The sequence below is a fragment of the Agelaius phoeniceus genome, chromosome W (assembly GCF_051311805.1).
Source record: "Agelaius phoeniceus isolate bAgePho1 chromosome W, bAgePho1.hap1, whole genome shotgun sequence".
Classification (NCBI taxonomy): Eukaryota; Metazoa; Chordata; class Aves; order Passeriformes; family Icteridae; genus Agelaius; species Agelaius phoeniceus.
The window spans coordinates 2720592-2745205 of NC_135301.1; the positions used below are offsets into that span (position 1 = coordinate 2720592).

The window sequence follows — 24614 nt, forward strand, 5'->3', positions numbered from 1 at the left end:
ATTTTTGGGGGATTTTTTTTGAGATATTTTGGAATTTTCTGGGGATTTTTGTGGGGGATTTTTTTTGTTTTTGGGGCATTTCTGTGGGGATTTTTTGGGATTTTTTGGGGGATATTTTGGGGCATTTTTGTGGGGATTTTTGGCGATTGTTGTGGGGATTTTCTGGGATTTTTTTTTGGGATTTTTTGGGATTTTCTGGGGATGTTTTGGGGATTTTTTGGGATTTTTTGCGGGATTTGGGAATGGCCATTGGTGCCGTCTCTGGTGGCTTTGGGGACACCATTGGTGCCATCCCTGGTGCCATTGGTGCCATCTCTGGTGGCTTTCGTGCCATTGGTGCCACCTCTGGTATCTTTGGTGCCATCTCTGGTGGCTCCGGTGCCATCTCTGGAAATGTCATTGGTGCCATCTCTGGTGGCTTTGGGAACGCCATTGGTGCCGTCTCTGGAAACACCATTGGTGCCATTTTTGGTGGCTTTGGGCCCATTGGTGCCATCTCTGGTGGCTCTGGGGATGCCATTGGTGCCATCTCAGGTGGCTTTGGTGCCATTGGTGCCATCTCTGGTGCCATCTCTGGTGGCTCCGGTGCCATCCCTGGGAATGGCCATTGGTGCCGTCTTTGGTGGCTCTGGTGCCATCTCTGTGAATGCCATTGGTGCCATCTCTGGTGCCATTGGCGCCATCACTGGTGGCTTTGGAAATGGTCATTGGTGCCGTCTCTGGTGGCTTTGGGGATGCCATTGGTGCCATCTCTGGTGGCTTTGGTGCCGTCTCTGGGAATGTCATTGGTGCCATCTCTGGTGGCTTTGGGCATGGCCATTGGTGCCATTGGTGCCGTCTTTGGTGTCATTGCTGCCATCTCTGGTGGCTCTGGGAACGCCATTGGTGCCGTCTTTGGTGGCTTTGGTGCCATCTCTGTGAATGCCATTGGTGCCACCTCTGGTGGCTTTGGTGCCATTGGTGCCATCCCTGGTGCTCTGGTGCCATCTCTGGTGGCTTTGGTGCCATCTCTGGTGGCTCTGGGAACGCCATTGGTGCCGTCTCTGGTGGCTTTGGTGCCATTGGTGCTGTCTCTGGTGCTCCGGTGCCATCTCTGGTGCCATTGGTGCCATCACTGGTGGCTTTGGAAATGGCCATTTGTGCCACCTCTGGTGGCTCTGGTGCCATTGGTGCCATCCCTGATTGCTCTGGGAACATCATTGGTGCCATCCCTGGTGGCTCTGGGAATGCCATTGGTGCCATCTCTGGTGGCTCTGGGGCCATCTCTGGTGGCTTTGGGAATGGTCATTGGTGCCGTCTCTGGAAATGTCATTGGTGCCATCCTTGGTGGCTTTGGTGCCATTGGTGCCATCTCTGATGGCTCTGGTGCCATCTCTGGGAATGTCTTTGGTGCCATTGGCTCCGTCTTTGGTGGCTCTGGTGCCATCTCTGGGAATGCCATTGGTGCCATCCCTGGTGGCTTTGGTGTCATTGGTGCCATCTTTGGTGGCTCTGGGGCCATCCTTGGTGGCTTTGGGCCCATTGGTGCCATCTCTGGTCCCATTGGTGCCATCTCTGGTCCCATTGGTGCCATCTCTGGTGGCTTTGGGAACCCCATTGGTGCCGTCTCTGGGAATGCCATTGGTGCCATTGCTGGTGTCATTAGTGCCATCCCTGGTGGCTTTGGGAATGGCCATTGGTGCCACCTCTGGTGGCTCTGGTGCCATCTCTGTGAATGGCCATTGGTGCCATCTCTGGTGGCTTTGGTGCCATCTCTGGTGGCTTTGGTGCCATCTCTGGGAATGGCCATTGGTGCCATCCCTGGAAATGCCATTGCTGCCATCTTGGTGCCATTGGTGCCATTGGTGCCATCTCTGGTGGCTCCACTGCGATTGGTGCCATCCCTGATTGCTCTGGGAACGTCATTGGTGCCATCTCTGGTGGCTTTGGGAATGGTCATTGGTGCCATCTCTGGTGTCATTGGTACCATCTCTGGTGGCTCTGGTGCCATTGGTGCTGTCTTTGGTGGCTCTGGTTTCATCTCTGGTGACTTTGGGAATGGTCATTGGTGCCATCTCTGGTGGCTTTGAAATGGTCATTGGTGCCATCTCTGGTGTCATTGGTACCATCTCTGGTGGCTCTGGTGCCATTGGTGCTGTCTTTGGTGGCTCTGGTTTCATCTCTGGTGACTTTGGGAATGGTCATTGGTGCCATCTCTGGTGGCTTTGAAATGGTCATTGGTGCCATCTCAGGTGGCTCTGGGAATGGTCATTGGTGCCGTCTCTGGAAATGTCATTGGTGCCATCCTTGGTGGCTTTGGTGCCATTGGTGCCATCTCTGATGGCTCTGGTGCCATCTCTGGGAATGTCTTTGGTGCCATTGGTGCCGTCTTTGGTGGCTCTGGGGCCATCCATGGTGGCTTTGGGCCCATTGGTGCCATCTCTGGTATCTTTGGTGCCATCTCTGGTGGCTTTGGGAACGCCATTGGTGCCGTATCTGGGAATGTCATTGATGCCATTTTTGGTGTCATTAGTGCCATCCCTGGTGGCTTTGGGAATGGCCATTGGTGCCACCTCTGGTGGCTCTGGTGCCATCTCTGGAAATGCCATTGGTGCCATCTCTGGTGGCTTTGGCGCCATCCCTGGTGGCTTTGGTGCCATCTCTGGGAATGGCCATTGGTGCCATCCCTGGAAATGCCATTGCCGCCATCTTGGTGCCATTGGTGCCATCTCTGGTGCCATCTCTGGGAACGTCATTGGTGCCATCTCTGGTGGCTTTGGGAATGGCCATTGCTGCCATCTCCGGTGCTTTGGTGCCATTGGTGCCATCCCTGGTGGCTCCAGTGCGATTGGTGCCATCCCTGATTGCTCTGGGAACGTCATTGGTGCCATCTCTGGTGGCTTTGGGAATGGTCATGGGTGCCATCCCTGGTGCCATTGGTGCTGTCTTTGGTGGCTCTGGTTTCATCTCTGGTGACTTTGGGAATGACATTGGTGCCGTCTCTGGAAATGCCATTGGTGCCATCCTTGGTGGCTTTGGTGCCATCTCTGGCGCCATTGGCGCCATCTCTGGGAAGGCCATTGGTGCCATCTCTGGTGGCTTTGGGAACGCCATTGGTGCCATCTCTGGTGTCATTGGTGCTATCCCTGGTGGCTTTGGTGCCATCGGTGCCATCGTGGTGGCTCCGGTGCCATCTCTGGTGGCTTTGGGAATGGCCATTGGTGCCATCTCTGGGAACGGCTTTGGTGCCATCTCTGGTGGCTCTGGGGCCGTCTCTGGGAATGTCATTGGGGCCATCCCTGGTGGCTCTGGTGCCATCTCTGGTGGCTTTGGCAATGGCCATTGGTGCCATCTCTGGTGTCATTGGTGCCATCCCTGGTGGCTTTGGGAATGGTCATGGGTGCCATCCCTGGTGCCATTGGTGCTGTCTTTGGTGGCTCTGGTTTCATCTCTGGTGACTTTGGGAATGACATTGGTGCCATCCCTGGTGGCTCTGGGAATGACATTGGTGCCATCCCTGGTGGCTCTGGGAATGACATTGGTGCCATCTCAGGTGGCTCTGGGAATGGTCATTGGTGCCATCTCTGGAAATGCCATTGGTGCCATCCTTGGTGGCTTTGGTGCCATCCCTGGTGCCATTGGTGCCATCTCTGGTGGCTTTGGGAATGCCATTGGTGCCATCCCTGTGAATGTCATTGGTGCCATCTCTGGTATCTTTGGTGCCATCTCTGGGAATGTCATTGGTGCCATCTCTGGTGGCTTTGGGAACACCATTGGTGCCATTGGTGCCATCCCTGGTGCCATCTCTGGTGGCTTTGGTGCCGTCTCTGGGAACATCATTGGTGCCATCTCTGGTGCCATTGGTGCCATCTCTGGAAATGTCATTGGTGCCATCCCTGGTGGCTTTGGGAACGTCATCGGTGCCGTCTCTGGTGGCTCTGGGGATGTCATTGGTGCCATCTCTGGTGGCTTTGGTGCCGTCTCTGGGAATGCCATTGGTGCCATCCCTGGTGGCTTTGGGAATGGCCATTGCTGCCATCTCCGATGCTTTGGTGCCATTGGTGCCATCTCTGGTGGCTCTGGGAATGGTCATGGGTGCCATCCCTGGTGCCATTGGTGCTGTCTTTGGTGGCTCTGGTTCCATCTCTGGTGGCTTTGGGAATGACATTGGTGCCATCTCTGGTGGCTCTGGGAATGGTCATTGGTGCCATCTCAGGTGGCTCTGGGAATGGTCATTGGTGCCATCCCTGGTGCCATTGGTGCCATCTCTGGTGGCTCTGATGCCATCGGTGCCATTCCTGGTGGCTTTGGTGTCATTGGTGCCGTCCCTGGAAATGTCATTGGTGCCATCTCTGGTGACTTTGGGAATGTCATTGGTGTCGTCTTTGGTGGCTCTGGTGCCATTGGTGCCATCCCTGGTGCTCCGGTGCCATCTCTGGTGGCTCCAGGGATGCCATTGGTGCCGTCTTTGGTGGCTTTGGGAATGGCTCTGATGCCATCCCTGGTGGCTCTGGTGCCGTCTCTGGCAATGGCCATTGGTGCCGTCTTTGGTGGCTCTGGTGCCATCTCTGGGAATGTCATTGGTGCCATCTCTGGTGGCTCTGGGGACGCCATTGGTGCCATCTCTGGTGGCTTTGGTGTCATTGGTGCCATCTCTGGTGCCATTGGTGCCATCTCTGGTGGCTTTGGTGCCATTGGTGCCATCTCTGGTGGCTCTGCTGCCATCCCTGGTGGCTTTGGGAACGTCATCGGTGCCATCCCTGGTGGCTTTGGTGTCATTGGTGCCATCTCTGGCGCCATTGGTGCCATCCTTGGTGGCTTTGGGCCCATTGGTGCCATCCCTGGTGGCTCCGGTGCCATCTCTGGGAATGCCATTGGTGCCGTCTTTGGTGGCTCTGGGAATGACTCTGATGCCATCTCTGGTGGCTTTGGGAACACCATTGGTGCCATCTCTGGTGGCTTTGGTGCCGTCTCTGGGAATGTCATTGGTGCCGTCTCTGGGAATGCCATTGGTGCCATCTCTGGTGACTCTGGGAACGCCACTGGTGCCATCTCTGGTGGCTCTGGTGCCATCCCTGGTGGCTTTGGGAACGTCATCGGTGCCATCTCTGGTGGCTTTGGCAATGGCCATTGGTGCCATCTCTGGGAATGTCATTGGTGCCATCTCTGGTGGCTTTGGTGCCACCTCTGCTGCCATTGGTGCCATGTCTGGTGGCTTTGATGCCATTGGTGCCATTCCTGGTGCCATTGGTGCCATTGCTGCCTTCCCTGGTGCCATCGGTGCCACCTCTGGTGTCATTGGTGCCATCAGTGCCATTGGTGCCATCTTTGCTGCCATTGGTGCCATTGGTGCCATCGTTGGTGCCATTGGTGCCATTGGTGCCACCCCTGGTGCCATTGGTGCCATTGGTGCCACCTCTGGTGCCATTGGTGCCATCCCTGGTGCCATTGCTGCCACCTCTGGTGCCATCCCTGGTGCCATCGCTGCCATCTCTGGTGCCATCTTTGGTGCCATCTTTGGTGCCATTGCTGCCATTGGTGCCATTGGTGCCACCTCTGCTGCCATTGGTGCCATTGGTGCCATCCCTGCTGCCATCCCTGGTGCCATTGGTGCCATTGGTGCCACCTCTGGTGCCATTGGTGTCCCCACGGTGGCCGCAGCTCCCAAGGTGCCCCAGGTGCCACCAAAGTTTGGGGAATTTTGGGCGCTCAGAACTTTGGGAATTGAAAAATTGGGATTGGGGACAGGGAATGGAAGAAATAGAAATAAAGACGAAGAATTAATAATAATAATAATAATCAGGAATTAATAATTAATTAATAATTAATGATTAATTATTAATTATTAATAATTAATAAATACCGTTAATAAATAAAATAATAAATAATGTGTAAATAATAAATATAAATATAATCAATATAAAGAAATCAATCAATCAATCAATATGAATAATAATTAATAAATAGAATTATAAATAATCAGTGTAAATAATAAATATTTATTATCAATTTAATGATGAATATTTATTTATAATAAATATAAGATTATTATATTATATTATTATATTATTAAAATATAATCATTAATATTTAATTATTAAATAAATATTTATTATCAATTTATTATTAATATTAAAAATCGATCAATATTAATAATAATTAATAAATATAATTAATAAATAGAATCATAAATAATAAGTGTAAATAATAAATACGAATATTAATAATAAATAGAAATCAATCCAGCAATAATAATAAATATAATTAATAAATAGTATCATAAATAATAAGTGTAACTAATAAATACAAATATAAATAATAAATAGAAATCTATCAATCAAAATGAATAATAATAAATAAAAATATCATTAATAAATAGAATTAAAAATAATAAGTGTAAATAATAAATACGAATATTAATAATAAATAGAAATCAATCTATCAATAATAATAAATATAATAATAAATAATAAGCGTAACTAATAAATACAAATATAAATAATCAATAGAAATCTATCAATAAATATGAATAATAATAAATAAAAATATAATTAATAAATAGAATTAGAAATAATAAGTGGAAATAATAAATACAAATAATAATAATAAATAGAAATCAATAAATATTAATAATAATTAATAAATATAATTAATGAATAGAATCATAAATAATAAACACAAATATAAATAATAAATAGAAATCAATCAATTTGAATAATAATAATATAATTAATAAATAGAATCATAAATAATAAGTGCAAATAATAAACACAAATATAAATAATAAATATAATAATAAATAATAATTAACAATAATAAATAATAATTAATAATAATATAGATTGAATCTATCAATCAATCAATATGAATAATAAATATAAATATAATTAATAAATAGAATCATAAATAATTAGTGTAAATAATAAATAGAAATATAAATAATAAATATATATATATAAAAAATAAATATTAATGATAAATATAAATTGAATCTATCAATCAATCAATAGGAATAATAAATAAAAATATCATTAATAAACAGAATTAAAAATAATTAGTGTAAATAATAAATACCAAAATAATAATAATAATAATAATAATAATAATAATAATAATAATAATAATAATAATAATATATTGCATCTATCAATCAATCAATAGGAATAATAAATTTAAATCTCATTAATAAATAGAATTATAAATAATAAATATCAAGCGCTCGACAAACAGAAATAATAAAGAATTAAAAAAAATAAATAATAAATAATAAATAATACATCATTATTAAAAAGAATGAATAATTAATAGAATTATTAATATATATAAATAATAAATATAAATAAAACCAAAAATGTATTAAAAATTAATGAATAAAATTCTAAATAATGAATATAAATAGAATTAATAAATTAATAGAAATTAATAAATACATACAATATATAAACAATAAATATGAATAATAAATATTAATAAAATATTAATGAATATAAACATAAATAATAAATATAAAATAAATCAATAAAGATTAATAATAAATATAAATATAATTAATAAATAGAATTATAAGTAATAAATACAAAGCGATCAATAAATATCAATAATAAATAATTAATCTAGAGAAAGAATAGATTATAAATAATAAATAATAATTAATTAATAATAATTAATATAAATAAAAAGAATAAATAGAATTATCAATATAACTCACCATAATCAATATTAATAATGAATGAAAAATAAAAAAAATTTTAAATAATTATTATTATTAGAATTAATAAATAGAAAGAATAAATAGAAATAATAAATGTTAATTAATACAAATAGAAATAATCAATACAAACCAATCAATAGCGCTAAATAATAATTAATAAATAGAAATAATAAATAAAACTCCAAATAATAAATATCAATAGAATTAATAAATAAAATTCCAAATAATAAATAAAAATATAATTAATAAATACAAAAAATATAAATATAATTAATAAATATTAATAACTAAGAAATATCCATAATAAATAATAAATATAATTAATTAATGTAATTAAAAATAATAAATAGAAATATCCGTAATAAATATAATTATGAATAATAAATATTAATAAATTTTAATAGAGTAATAAATTAAAATCATTAATATTAAATAAAAGTGTTAAAGAGAAATAATAATCATTAATAAATGCAATTATTATTAATAAATTTAAATTAATGAGTAATAAATTATAAATATTAATATTATTAGAAATTTAATAAAATTACTAATAAATAATAAATAGAAATAATAATCCATAATAAATGCAATTATAATTAATAAATTTAAATTAATTAGTAATAAATAATAAATATTAATAGAAATCAAAATATATTTATTAAATTTACTAATAAATAACAAATAGAAATAATAATCATTTAAAAATGCAATTATTAATAATAAATTTAAATTAATGAGTAATAAATAATAAATATTAATATGGAATAGAAATTTATTTAATCAATTTATTAATAAATAATAAATAAAAAAAATTAATCCAGAAATTTGGGAATTCAGGGATCCCAGCCCCAAAATTTGGGGATTTTTGGGGATTTTTAGGGAATTTTTTGGGGGAATTTTGGGGGATTTTTAATGGGATTTTTGGGGAATTTTTGGGGATTTTTTCGGGATTTTTAGGGAATTTTTGGGGAATTTTTAGGGAATTTTTTGGGAATTTTTGGGGGATTTTTGGGATTTTTTTAGGAATTTTTGGGGATTTTTTTCGGGATTTTTGGGGAATTTTTTGGGGATTTTTTTAGGGAAATTTTTTGGAATTTTTTTGGGATTTTTAGGATTTTTTTAGGAATTTTTTGGGAATTTTTGGGGGAATTTTTAGGGATTTTTTTGGGATTTTTTAGGGATTTTTAAAGGGATTTTTGGGGATTTTTAGGGATTTTTTTAGGGAATTTTTCGGGATTTTTTTGGATTTTTTAGGGAAATTTTTAGGATTTTTTGGGAATTTTTTCGGATTTTTTTAGGGATTTTTTAAGGAATTTTTGGGGATTTTTTAGACAATTTTTAGGAATTTTTGGGGGGTTTTTTTAGGGATTTTTTTAGGATTTTTTGGGGATTTCTTTGGGATTTTTTTGGGATTTTGTACGGATTTTTTTGAAGATTTTTTGGGGATTTTTGGGGGATTTTTTAGGGAATTTTTTGAGAATTTTAAGGGATTTTTTTAGGGATTTTTAGGGAATTTTAGGGGAATTTTTAGAGATTTTAAGGGAATTTTTTGGGGGATGTTTTTAGGAATTTTTTGGGAATTATTTAGGATTTTTTACGGATTTTTTGGGGGAATTTTTGGTTTTTAAAGGGATTTTTTGGGAATTTTTTTAGGATTTTTTGGGGAATTTTTTGGGAATTTTTTTAGGGAATTTTTGGGAATTTTTGGGGGAATTTTTTAGAGTTTTTTTGGGATTTTTTAGGGATTTTTTGGGGATTTTTTGGGAGGAATTTTTTGGGAATTTTTAGGGATTTTTAGGGAAAATTTGATCCAGAAATTTGGGGATTCAGGGATCCAAAGATGAACCTTGAAATTATTAATAATTAATTAATAATTCCAATAAATCACATCAATCCTCATTAAAATTCGAATTAATAGCATTAATTAATAATTAATAAATGAGAAATATCTTAGAAATAAAAGTAGGAATAGAATCTGGATTATTCTGTGTATTGCAAGGGGTGGTGGCCATCAATTAATAATTGGAATAATTTATGTAAATTCATTCATTTATTGTAATTTATTCGTTTTTTAAAATATGTAAATATTTATATATTTATTTTTCAATATATTTAATTTATTTAAATATTTATATATTTATTAAAATATTTATATTTTAGAGTATGGATTAATTAAAATATTTAATTTTTAGAATGTGGATTAATTAATTAATAACATTAATTAAAAATATTGATATTGAGGAATATAACCTGGATATTATTATTATTATTATTATTATTATTATTATTATTATTATTATTATTATTATTATTTATTTTATTTTATTTTATTTTTATTTTTATTTTTATTTTATTTTTATTTTTTATTTTTATTTTTATTTTCATTTTCATTTTCATTTCTATCAGGTGTGGTGGCCATTAATTAATAATAGAAGAATCTAATTCCAATTCATTCATTTATTTAATTATTTTAATTAATTAATTAATTAATTAATTAAAATGCATTAATTAATTTAAATATTAATTTATGCATTTATTCATTTGAATATGGATATTAATAATAATTGGATCCAGCCTGATAATATTTAATAATGATTAATAAATAATAAACAATAAACAATAAATAAAATTAATAAATCAAATAATAAAAATAAATAAATAAAAATTAAAAGTTAATAAATAATATATAATTAATAATTGATAAATAATAAATAATGAATGATAAATAATAAATAATAAATTATTAATAATAATTAATTAATATTATTCTGATCCAGTTGATCCAGCCTGATAATGTTTAATAATAATTAATTAATAATAAACAATAAATAATAAATATAATTACTTAATTAAAAGAATTAATAAGACATAAAATAAATAAATAATAAATAATAAATAAATAATAAATTAAATAAATAATAAATAATAAATAATATTCTGATCCAGCTGATCCAGCCTGATAATATTGAATAATAATTAATGAAAATTAATTAATAAATAATAAGCAATAAATATTATTAATTAAGATAAATAATGAATAGTAAATAATAAATAATAAATAATAAATAATAGATAATAAATAATAGATAATAAATAATAAATAATATTCGGATCCAGTTGATCCAGCCTGATAATGTTTAATAATAATTAATTAATAATAAACAATGGATAATAAATATAATTAATTAAAAGAATTAATAAGACATAAAATAATAAATAATAAAAATTAAATATAATAAATAATAAATAATAAGCGGATGCAGCTGATCCAGCCTGATAATATTTAATAATAATTAATTAACAATAAACAATAATTTATAAATAATAAACTATAAATAATAAATATAATCAATTAAGATATATAATAAATGATAAATGATAAATGAATAATAAAAAATAGTAAATAATAAATAGTAAATAGTAAATAATAAATAATAAATAATAAATGATTAATAATTATTAATTAATAATTATCAGATCAAGTTGATTCAGCCTGATAATATTTAATAATAATTAATTAATAATAAACAATAAATAATAAATATAATTACTTAATTCAAAGAATGAATAAGACATAAAATAAATAAATAATAAAAATTAAATATAATAAATAATAAATAATAATCGGATCCAGCCGATCTAGCCTGATAATATTGAATAATAATTAATAGAAATTAATTAATTAATAATAAACAGTAAATATAATTAATTAAGAGAAATAATAAATAATAAATGATACATAAATAATAATGAATAGTAAATAATAAATAATAAATAATAAATAATAAATAAAATAAATAATAAATAATAATCGGATCCAGTTGATCCAGAATGAAAATTTTTAATAATAATTAATAAATAAGAATTTATAAATAATAAACGATAACCAATAAATATAGTTAATTTAGATAAATAATGAATAATGAATAATAAATAATAAATAATAAATAATAAATAATAAATAATAAATAATCGGATCCAGCTGATCCAGCCTGATAATAGTTAATAATAATTAATAAATAAGAATTAATAAATAATAAAGGATAACCAATAAATATAATTAATTAAGAGAAATAATAAATAATAAATGATAAATGATAAATGATAAATAAAGAATAAAGAATAAAGAATAATAAATAATAAATAATAAATAATAAATAATAAATAATAAATAATAAATAATAAATAATAAATAATATTCGGATCCAGTTGATCCAGCCTGATAATGTTTAATAATAAGTAATTAATAATAAACAATGCATAATAAATATAATTACTTAATTAAAAGAATTAATAAGACATAAAATAAATAAAAAATAAATAATAAATAATAAATATAGAATAATAAATAATAAATAATAATCGGATCCAGCTGATCCAGCATGAAAATATTTAATAATAATTAATAAAAATTAATTAATAAATAATAAACAATAAATATAATTAATTAAGATAAATAATAAATAATAAATTATAAAGTATAAATAAATAATAATAAATAGTAAATAATGAATAGTAAATAGTAAATAGTAAATAATTAATATTTATTAATTAATAATTAATAATAATAATTATCAGATCCAGTTGATCCAGCCTGATAATATTTAATAATAATTAATTAATAATAAACTATAAATAATAAATATAATTACTTAATACCAAGGATTAATAAGACATCAAATAAATAAATAATAAAAATTAAATAGAATAAATAATAAATAATAATCGGATCCAGCTGATCCAGCATGAAAATATTGAATAATAATTAATAGAAATTAATTAATTAATAATAAACAGTAAATATAATTAATTAAGATAAATAATAAATAATAAATGATACATAAATAATAATAAATAATAAATAATAAATAATAAATAATAAATAATAATCGGATCCAGCTGATCCAGCCTGATAATATTTAATAATAATTAATTAATAATAAACAATAAATAATAAATATAATTTCTCAATTAAAATAATTAATAATACATAAAATAAATGATAAATAATAAATAAAATAAATAATAAATAATAAGTAAAATAAATAATGAATAATGAATAATGAATAATAAATAATAAATAATAAATAATAAATAATAAATAATAATCGGATCCAGCTGATCCAGAATGAAAATATTTCATTTTATTTTATTTCATTTTATTTCATTTTATTTCCTTTCATTTTATTTTATTTCATTTCATTTTATTTTATTTTATTTTATTTTATTTTTTTATTTCATTTCACTTTATTTTATTTTATTTTATTTTAATTTACTTTATTTTATTTCATTTTATTTCATTTTATTTTATTTCATTTTATTTTCTTTTCTTTTATTTTATTTTATTTTATTTTAATTTATTTTATTTTATTTCATTTTATTTTATTTTCTTCATTTCTTTTCATTTTATTATATTTCATTTTATTTCATTTCATTTCATTTCATTTCATTTTATTTTATTTCATTTTATTTCATTTATTTCATTTTATTTTTTTAAATTTAATTTTATTTAATTTTATTTCATTTTATTTTATTTTCTTTCATTTCATTTTATTTCATTTTATTTTATTTCATTTCATTTCATTTTATTTCATTTTATTTTATTTCATTTTATTTAATTTTTTTTTATTTCATTTTATTTTATTTTATTTTATTTTATTTCATTTTATTTATTAATTTATTTTTAATTTTTAAATTTTTTGAATTCCAACCCCATTTATTCTATTCCTATCATATATTAATTTATTCCTGATATAATAATCGAATAATATTGAATTATATGAATAAAAAAAATAAAAAATATGAATTAAATGAATAAATATTAAATATTTTTTAATATTTTCGATTTATTTATTGTATTTGGAGAATATTTCATTTCTTATTTTCTATTTCATTTAAAAATTGGATTTTTAATTTTATATTTTATTTATAAATTTCATTTTTATTTTCTATTTCATTTAAAAATGGGATTTTTTTATTTTCTATTTCATTTATAAATTTCATTTTTTATTTTATATTTCATTTATAAATGGGATTTTTTATTTTATATTTCATTTCTAAATTCCATTTTTTATTTTGTATTTCATTTCTAAATTTCATTTTTTATTTTCTATTTCATTTAAAAATGGGATTTTTTATTTTATATTTCATTTATAAATTTCATTTTTATTTTATATTTCATTTATAAATTTCATTTTTTATTTTATATTTTATTTATAAATTTCATTTTTTATTTTATATTTTTTTTATAAATTTCATTTATAAATTTCATTTTTTTTTTTCTATTTCATTTATAAATTTCATTTTTATTTTCTATTTCATTTCTAAATTTCATTTTTATTTTCTATTTCATTTATAAATTTCATTTTTTATTTTCTATTTCATTTATAAATTTCACTTTTTATTTTATATTTTATTTATAAATTTCATTTTTTTTTATATTTTATTTATAAATTTCACTTTTATTTTATATTTTATTTAAAAAAGGGATTTTAAATTGATTTTTTGGGGTTTTTTTGGTGTTTTTCAGGTAAAACAGAGCGAGGCTCCTACTCCTCCTATGCTCGAGATTCCAACCTCCAGGGCTGCCACCAGGTGAGGGGGAAATCCCAAAAATATCCTTAAAAATATCCCAAAAAAATCCCAAAAAATATCCTAAAAAATCCCCAAAAATATCCCCAAAAAATTCCCCAAAAAATCCCCAAAAAATCCCAAAAAAAGCCAAAAAAATCCCCAAAAAATCCCCCCAAAATTCAAAAAAAATCCCAAAAAATCCCTAAAATATCCCCAAAAAATCCCTAAAAAATCCCCAAAAAATCCCAAAAATATCCCAAAAAATCCCCAAAAATATCCCCAAAAAATCCCTAAAATAGCCAAAAAAATTCCTCCAAAAATCCCAAAAATATCCCCAAAAAATCCCCAAAAAATCCCAAAAAATCCTCAAAAATATCCCCAAAAATTCCCCTAAAAATCAAAAAAATTCTTCCAAAAAATCCTCCCCAAAATTTAAAAAAATCCCAAAAAATCCCAAAAAAATATCCCCAAAAAATCCCTAAAAAATCCCTAAAAAATCCCCCCAAAAATCCCCAAAAATTTCCCCAAAAAATCCTCCAAAACTCCCCCAAAAATCCCCAAAAAATCCCCCAAAATTAAAAAAAAAATTCCAAAAAATCCCCAAAAAATATCCCAAAAAATCCCTAAAAAAGCCAAAAAACTCCTCCAAAAAATCCCCAAAAATCCCCAAAAAATCCCCAAAAATCAAAAAAAAATCTCTCCAAAAATCCCCCAAAAAATCCCTAAAAAAGCCAAAAAAATTCCCCAAAAAATCCCTAAAAAAGCAAAAAAAATTCCTCCAAATATCCCAAAAAATCCCCAAAAAATCCCCAAAAAATCCCCCCAAAATTCAAAAAAAAATCCCAAAAATTTCCCCAAAAAATCCCCAAAAAATCCCAAAAAATCCCAAAAATATCCCAAATAAATCCCTAAAAATATCCCAAAAAATATCCCTAAAATATACCAAAAAATCCCCAAAAAATCCAAAAAAATCCCCAAGAAATCCCAAAAATATCCCAAAAAAAATCCCCAAAAAATCCCCAAAAATATCCCCAAAAAATCCCCCAAAAATCCCCAAAAATTCAAAAAAAATCCCCCCCAAAAGTAAAAAAAAATCTCAAAAAATCCCCAAAAAATCCCCAAAAAATCCCTAAAAAATCCCCAAAAAATCCCCAAAAAATCCCCAAAAATCCCCAAAAATATCCCCAAAAAATCCCTAAAAAAGCCAAAAAATGCCAAAAATTCAAAAAAAATCCCCAAAAAATCCCTAAAAAAGCCAAAAAAATTCCTCCAAAAATCCCCCAAAAAATCCCCCCAAAATTAAAAAAAATCCCCAAAAAATTCTCAAAAAATCCCCAAAAAATCCCCAAAAATCCCTAGAAAAGCCAAAAAACTCCTCCAAAAAATCCCCAAAAAATCCCAAAAAATATCCCCAAAAATTCAAAAAAAATCCCCCAGAAATCCCAAAAAATCCCCCCCAAATTAAAACAAAAAATCCCTAAAAAAGCCAAAAAAATCCCCAAAAAATCCCCAAAATATCCCCAAGAATTAAAAAAAAAATCCCTAAAATAGCCAAAAAAAATCCCCCAAATATCCCCAAAAAATATCCCCAAAAATCCCCAAAAAATCCCCAAAAAATCCCCAAAATTTCCCCAAAAATCCAAAAAAATCCTAAAAAAATCCCCAAAAAATTCCCCCAAAATTTCCCCAAAAATCCCCAAAAAATCCCCCAAAAATCCCCCAAAAATCCCCAAAAAATTCCCCCAAAATCCCAAAAAATCCTAAAAAATCCAGAAAAAATTCCCCCAAAAAATCCCCAAAAAATCCCCAAAAAATTCCCCATAAAATCCCCAAAAAATCTCAAAAAAATCCCCCCAAAATCCCCAAAAATATCCCCAAAAATCCCAAAAAATCCCAAAAATCCCCCAAAAATCCCCCCAAAAATCCCCCCAAAAATCCCCAAAAAATCCCAAAAAATCCCCCAAAAATTCCCCCAAAATTCCCCTAAAAATCAAAAAAATTCCCCAAAAAATCCCCAAAAAATCCCCAAAATTTGGGATTTTGTGATTTGAATTTTAGGAATTTCTGGGGATTTTTTGGGATTTTTTGGGGATTTTTGGGGGATTTTTTTGGGATTTTTGGGGGAATTTTTTTGGATTTTTGGGGGAATTTTTTTTGATTTTTTGGGAATTTTGGGGGAATTTTTTTGGATTTTTTTGGGGATTTTTTGGGATTTTTTTTTAATTTTTGGGGATTTTTTTGGGATTTTTGGGAGAACTTTGGGGGAATTTTTGGGGGATTTTTTGGGAATTTTTGGGGATTTTTTTTAATTTTTGGGGATATTTTGGGGGAATTTTTGGGGGATTTTTTGGGGATTTTTTGGGATTTTTTGGGGTTTTTTTTAATTTTTGGGGATTTTTTGGGGATTATTTTGGGGGGAATTTTGGGGAATTTTTGGGAGAAATTTTGGGATTTTTGGGGGATTTTTTGGGATTTTTTTGGGGAGAATTTTGGGGATTTTTTGGGAGAAAATTTGCGATTTTTGGGCAATGTTTTTTTATTTTTTGGGGAGTTTTTGGGGATTTTTGGGAGAATTTTTGGGAGAAATTTTGGGATTTTTTGGGGATTTTTTGGGACAATTTTGGGGAGAAAATTTTGGAAGTTTTTTTTTTAATTTTTGGGGATTTTTTTTTGATTTTTTGGGATTTTTGGGGGATTTTGGGGGGAATTTTTTGGGGATTTTTCGGGGATTTTTTTGGGATTTTTTGGGGAATTTTTTTGGATTTTTTGGGGATTTTTGGGGAATTTTGGGGGGTTTTTTTGGGTTTTTTTTTTAATTTTTGGGGATTTTTTTGGGATTATTTTTGGGGGAATTTTGGGGAATTTTTGGGAGAAACTTTGGGATTTCTGGGAGATTTTTTTGGGGATTTTTTGGGACAATTTTGTGGAGAAAATTTGGGAATTTTTTTTTAATTTTTGGGGATTTTTTTTTGATTTTTTGGGATTTTTGGGGGATTTTGGGGGGAATTTTTTGGGGATTTTTTGGGGATTTTTCGGTGATTTTTTCCGGTTTTTTAAAATTTTTTGGGATTTTTTTGGAACAATTTTGGAGAATTTTTGGGAGAAAATTTCGGAATTTTTTTGGAATTTTTGGGGATTTTTTTGGACAATTTTTGGGCCTTTTTTAGGGGAAATATTTGGGATTTTTTCCCCGGTGCCGAAGGGGTTAAACCCCCACCCTCATTAGCCTGATTAACAGCTCATTTGCATATGAGCTCATTTGCATACGCGCTCATTTGCATATGAATGCCTGTTCTGAGCTGCTCAGAATTTCCATTAAGGGCAAAACCATTGGGGTTTTTTGGGATTTTTTGGGATTTTTTTGGGATTTTTGGGGATTTTTTGGGATTTTTTGGGATTTTTTGGGGATTTTTTGGGATTTTTTGGGGATTTTTGGGGATTTTTTTGGGATTTTTGGGGGTTTTTTGGGATTTTTTGGGATTTTTTGGGGATTTTTTGGATTTTTTTTTTATTTTTGGGGGATTTTTGGGGGTTTTTTGGGATTTTTGGGGATTTTTTGGGATTTTTTGGGGTTTTTTTGGGGTTTTTTGGGATTTTTTTGGGGATTTTTTGGGGATTTTTTGGGATTTTTTGGGGATTTTTGGGGATTTTTTGGGATTTTTTGGGGTTTTTTGGGATTTTTTGGGATTTTTTGGGGTTTTTTGGGGATTTTTGGGATTTTTTGGGATTTTTTGGGATTTTTTGGGGATTTTTTGGGGGTGTTTGAAATCTGGTGTTGGGATTTGGGGGATTTGAGTTTTGGGTTTTTTGGGATTTTTTTGGATTTTTTGGGAATTTTTTGGGATTTTTTTGGGATTTTTTTGGGATTTTTTTGGGGTTTTTTGGGGATTTTTTGGGGTTTTTTTGGGGGTTTTTTTGGGGTTTTTTGGGATTTTTTGGGAGATTTTTTGGGGGATTTTTTGGGATTTTTTTGGGGGTTTTTGGGGTTTTTTGGGGTTTTTTGGGGGCGTTTGAAATCTGGTGTTTGGATTTGGGGGATTTGAGTTTTGGGATTTTTGGGGGATTTTTTGGGGTTTTTTTGGGATTTTGGGGGATTTTTTTGGGATTTTTTGGGGGTTTTTTGGGGGTTGTTTTGGGGTTTTGGGGGTTTTGGGTTTTGAGTTTTGGGGGTTTTGGGGTTTTTGGATTTTTGGATTTTTGGGATTGGAGTTTTGGGGTTTTGGGATTTTGGGGTTTTGGGGTTTTGGGGTTTTGAGTTTTGGGGTTTTTGGGATTTGGGATTGGAGTTTTGGGGTTTTTGGGGTTTTGGGGTTTTGGGGTTTTGGGGATTGGAGTTTGGGGGTTTTGGGGGTTTTGGGGTTTTTGGGGTTTTTTTGGGGGTTGTTTTGGGGTTTTGGGGTTTTGGGATTGGAGTTTTGGGGTTTTTGGGGTTTTGAGTTTTGGGGTTTTGGGATTGGAGTTTTGGGGTTTTTGGGATTGGAGTTTTGGGGTTTTGGGGTTTTGGGATTGGAGCTTTGGGGTTTTGAGTTTTGGGGTTTTTGGGGTTTTGGGGTTTTGGGATTGGAGTTTTGGGGTTTTGGGGTTTTGGGATTGGAGTTTTGGGGTTTTGAGTTTTGGGGTTTTTGGATTTTTGGGATTGGAGTTTTGGGGTTTTGGGGTTATGGGTTTGGAGTTTCGGGGTTTTGGGATTTTGGAGTTTTGGGGTTTTTGGGGTTTTGGGGTTTTGGGTTTTGGGGTTTTGGGATTGGAGTTTTGGGGTTTTTGGGGTTTGGACTTTTGGGGATTTGGAGTTTTTGGGGTTTTGAGTTTTGGGGTTTTGAGTTTTGGGGTTTTGGGATTGGGGTTTTGGGGATTGGAGTTTTGGGGTTTGGGGGTTTTGGGGTTGGAGTTTTGGGGGTTTTGGGTTTTGAGTTTTGGGGTTTTGGGATTGGAGTTGGATTGGGATTGGGATCAGGATTGGGGTCAGGATTGGGATCAGGATTCAGGATCAGGATTGGGATCAGGATCAGGGATTAGGATTAGGGTCAGGATTGGGATCGGGATTGGGATCGGGATTGGGGTCAGGATTGGGATTGGGACTGGATCAGGACTGGGATTGGGTTCGGGATTGCGATAGGATTGGGATAGGATCAGGATTAAGATTGGGATTGGGGTCAGGATTGGGATTGGGGTTGGGATCGGGGGTGGGATGGGATTGGGATCAGGATTTGGGGTCAGGATTGGGATTGGGGTTGGGGTTGGGATTGGGGTCAGGATTGGGATTGGGATGAGATTGGGATCAGGATTAGGGTCAGGATTGGGATTGGATTGGGGTCGGGATTGGGATGAGATTGGAATAGGATCAGGATTTGGATCAAGATTGGGATTGGGGTCAGGATTGGGATGGGATTGGGGTCGGGATTGGGATTGGGATCAGGATTGGGATTGGGATCAGGATTGGGATCAGGATCAGGGATCGGGATTGGGATCAGGATTGGGATCAGGACTGGGATCAGAATCAGGGATTGGGATTGGGGTCAGGATTGGGATTGGGGTCAGGATTGGGATTGGGATCAGGATTGGGATTGGGGTCAGGATTTGGGTTGGGGTTAGGGTCAGGATTGGGATTGGGGTCGGGATTGGGATTGGGATCAGGATCAGGATTGGGGTCAGGATTGGGGTTGGGATTGGGGTTGGAATTGGGGTCAGGATTGGGATCAGGATTAGGACTGGGATAGAATTGGGATGGGATTTGGATCAGGATTGGGATTGGGGTCAGGGATTGGGATTGGGATCAGGATGGGGTCAGGATTGGGGTTGGAGTCAGGATTGGGATCAGGATTGGGATTTGGATCGAGATTGGGATCAGGATCAGGGATTGGGATCAGGACCAGAATTAGGATCAGGATTAGGATTAGGATTAAATCCCATTGCCCACAGCAGAGCCTGCTGGGAGGGGAGCTGGATCTGGCCATGGATTGGGATTGGAATTAGGATCACGATCAGGACCAGGATCAGGATTAGGACTGGAATTAGGATTAGGACCAGGATTAGGACCAGGATTAGGATTAAATCCCTTTCCCCACAGCAGAGCCTGCTGGGAGGGGAGCTGGATCTGGCCATGGATTGGGGTCAGAATTAGGATCACGATCAGGACCAGGATCAGGATTAAGACCAGGATCAGGATTAGGATTAAATCCCTTTCCCCACAGCAGAGCCTGCTGGGAGGGGAGCTGGATCTGGCCATGGATTTGGGTCAGAATCAGGATTAAGACCAGGATTAGGATTAGGATTAGGATCAAATCCCATTGCCCACAGCAGAGCCTGCTGGGAGGGGAGCTGGATCTGGCCATGGATTGGGGTCAGGATTAGGATCACGATCAGGACCAGGATCAGGATTAGGACCAGAATTAGGATTAGGACCAGGATCAGGATTAGGATTAGGATTAAATGTGATTCCCCACAGCAGAGCCTGCTGGGAGGGGAGCTGGATCTGGCCATGGATTGGGGTCAGAATTAGGATCACGATCAGGACCAGGATCAGAATTAGGATTAAGACCAGGATTAGGATTAGGATTAGGATTAAATGTGATTCCCCACAGCAGAGCCTGCTGGGAGGGGAGCTGGATCTGGCCACACCCGGGGCTCTGTCCCCCAGCAAACCGGGATCCCAGTTCTACCAGTACGGGGGCAGCGCCCGCCGGAGACCCCTGCACGGCTCCTCCATGGGTGAGTCACCCCAAAACACCCCAAAATCCCAAAAAAATCCTATAAAAATCCCCCAAAATCCCATCCAGAAATCCCAGAAATCCTGGAAATCCCATAAAAATCCCGGAAATCCTATAGAAGTCCCGGAAATCCCAAAAATCCCCCCCAAAAAAACCAAAAAATCTCAAAACCCCCCCAAAAAATCCCCCCAAAAATCCCCAAAAATCCCAAAAAAATCCCCAAAAAATCCCCCAAAAATCCCAAAAAAATCCTATAAAAACCCATAAAATCCCCAAAACATCCCCATAAAACCTCCCCAAAATCCCCTTAAAATCCCATTAAAACCCCATTAAAATACCCCCAACAATCCCCATAAAACCCCATTAAAACCCCATAAAACCCCATCAAAACCCTATAAAAATCCTAAAAATTCCTATAAAAATTCCCAAAAAAATCCCCAAAACCCCCCCAAAGAATCCCCATAAAATCCCCATTACAATCCCCCCAAATCCCATTATAACCCCATAAAAATCCCTATAAAATCCCCCCAACCCTATAAAAACCCTACAAAAACCCCATAAAACCCCATAAAAACCCTATAAAACCCCATTAAAAGTCCTATAAAAATCTCCATACAACCCCATTAAAATCCCCCCAAATCCCATTAAAACCCCATAAAAACCCCATTAAACCCCATCAAACCCCATGAAAACCCCATCAAACCCCATTAATATCCCCCCAACCCTATAAAACCCCTATAAAAACCCCATTAAAACCCCATTAAAATGCCCCCAACCCTATAAAACCCCATAAAAATCCCCCCAACAATCCCCATCAAACCCCATCAAACCCCATTAAAACCCCATCAAACCCCATTAAAACCCCATCAAATTCCCCCAACCCTATAAAACCCCATTAAAATCCCCCCAACCCTACAAAAACCCCATTAAAACCCCACAAAAACCCCATAAAATCCCCCCAACCCTACAAAAACCCTACAAAAACCCTATAAAACCCCATCAAACCCCATTAAAACCCCATCAAACCCCATCAAAACCCCATCAAACCCCCATAAAACCCTACAAAACCCCTATAAAAACCCCATAAAACCCCATTAAAATCCTATAAAAAACCCCATTAAAAGCCCATAAAACCCTACAAAAACTCCATAAAACCCCATACAACCCCATTAAAACCCCATCAAACCCCATCAAATCCCCCCAACCCTACAAAAACCCTACAAAAACCCTACAAAAACCCCATTAAACTCCTATAAAAATCCCCATCAAACCCCATTAAAATCCCTCCAAACCCCATCAAACCCTATAAAAACCCCATTAAACTCCCCCCAACCCTATAAAACCCCTATAAAAACCCCATTAAAACCCCATAAAAACCACATTAAAATCCTATAAAAGTCCTATAAAAATCCCCCCAACAATCCCCATATAATCCCCATACAATCCCATTAAAACCCCATAAAACCCCATTAAAATCCCCCCAAACTCCCATAAAACCCCATTAAAACCCTATAAAAACCCCATTAAACCCCATCAAACCCCGTTAAAACCCCATCAAACCCTATAAAAACCCCATCAAATCCCCCCAACCCCATCAAACCCTACAAAAACCCTATAAAACCCCATTAAACCCCATTAAAACCCCATAAAATCCCCATTAAAATCCCCCCAACCCTATAAAAACCCCATAAACCCCCCCCAAAAATCCCATACAATCCCATTAAAATCCCCCCAAATCCCCATCAAACCCCATTAAAACCTCATTAAAACCCCATTAAAACCCCATCAAACCCCATTAAACCCCTATAAAACCCCATTAAAACCCCATAAAAATCCCCCCAACAATCCCCATAAAACCCCATTAAAACCCCATAAAACCCCATTAAAACCCCATTAAACCCTATAAAAACCCCCATTAAAACCCTATAAAAACCCTCCCATCAAACCCCATTAAAACCCTATAAAAACCCCATAAAAACCCTCCCATCAATCCCCATATAATCCCCATACAACCCCATTAAAACCCCTTAAAACCCTACAAAAACCCCATTAAACTCCCCCAACCCTATAAAACCCCTATAAAAACCCCATTAAAACCCCATAAAAGCCCCATAAAACCCCATTAAACCCCATAAAACCCCATCAAACCCCATTAAAACCCCTTAAAATCCCCATTAAAATCCCCCCAACCCTACAAAAACCCCACAAAAACCCTACAAAACCCCATAAAAACCCCCCCAAAAATCCCATACAACCCCATTAAAATCCCCCCAAATCCCCATCAAACCCCATTAAAACCCCATCAAATCCCATTAAAACCCCATTAAACCCCATTAAACCCTATAAAAACCCCATAAAAACCCTTCCATCAATCCCCATATAATCCCCATACAACCCCATTAAAACCCCATTAAAACCCCATCAAACCCCATTAAAACCCCATAAAAACCCCATCAAACCCCATTAAAACCCCATCAAACCCCATCAAACCCCATTAAAACCCCATAAAAACCCCATTAAAACCCCATAAGACCCCATTAAAACCCCATCAAAACCCCATCAAACCCCATAAAATCCCATTAAAATCCCATTAAACTCCATTAAAACCCCATCAAACCCCATTAAACCCCATTAAAACCCCATTAAACCCCATTAAAACCCCATAAAAACCCCATCAAACCCCATTAAAACCCCATCAAACCCCATCAAACCCCATTAAAACCCCATAAAAACCCCATTAAAACCCCATAAGACCCCATTAAAACCCCATCAAAACCCCATCAAACCCCATAAAATCCCATTAAAATCCCATTAAACTCCATTAAAACCCCATCAAACCCCATTAAACCCCATTAAAACCCCATCAAACCCCATTAAAACCCCATTAAACCCCATTAAAATCCCATAAAACCCCATTAAACCCCATTAAAACCCCATAAAAACCCAATAAAAACCCCATTAAAATCCCCCCAACCCTACAAAAACCCTACAAAACCCCTACAAAACCCCATCAAACCCTACAAAAACCCCATAAAAACCCTCCCATCAATCCCCATATAATCCCCATACAACCCCATTAAAACCCCATTAAACCCCATTAAACCCCATTAAAACCCCATAAAAACCCCATTAAAACCCCATAAGACCCCATTAAAACCCCATCAAACCCCATTAAAACCCCATCAAACCCCATAAAATCCCATTAAAATCCCATAAAACCCCATTAAACCCCATTAAAACCCCATCAAAATCCCATCAAACCCCATTAAAACCCCATTAAACCCCATTAAAACCCCATCAAACCCCATTAAACCCCCATCAAACCCCATCAAACCCCATCAAACCCCATTAAAACCCCATCAAACCCCATTAAAACCCCCTTAAACCCCATTAAAATCCCCCCAACCCTACAAAAACCCCATTAAAACCCATTGAAGCCCATTAAACCCCTATAAAACCCCATAAAACCCCATTAAAATCCCCCCAACAATCCCCATAAAACCCCATTAAAACCCCATCAAATCCCATTAAAACCCCATTAAAACCCCATAAAACCCTACAAATCCCATTAAACTCCCCCAACCCTATAAAACCCCTATAAAAACCCCATTAAAACCCCATTAAAACCCCATCAAACCCTACAA

At 34.7% G+C, this 24614-nt stretch overlaps 1 protein-coding gene across 1 annotated transcript in view; it reads left to right on the forward strand.

Annotated features, from left to right (window-relative positions):
- The window catches only part of LOC143696577 (transcription factor 4-like), a 132875-nt gene that overhangs the window by 83926 nt on the left and 24335 nt on the right, over positions 1-24614 (forward strand). The window contains exons 6-7 of the mRNA XM_077193151.1: positions 14220-14284; positions 20845-20971. Coding sequence (XP_077049266.1) covers positions 14220-14284; positions 20845-20971 — 192 coding nt within the window. The remainder of the gene's footprint in view (positions 1-14219; positions 14285-20844; positions 20972-24614) is intronic.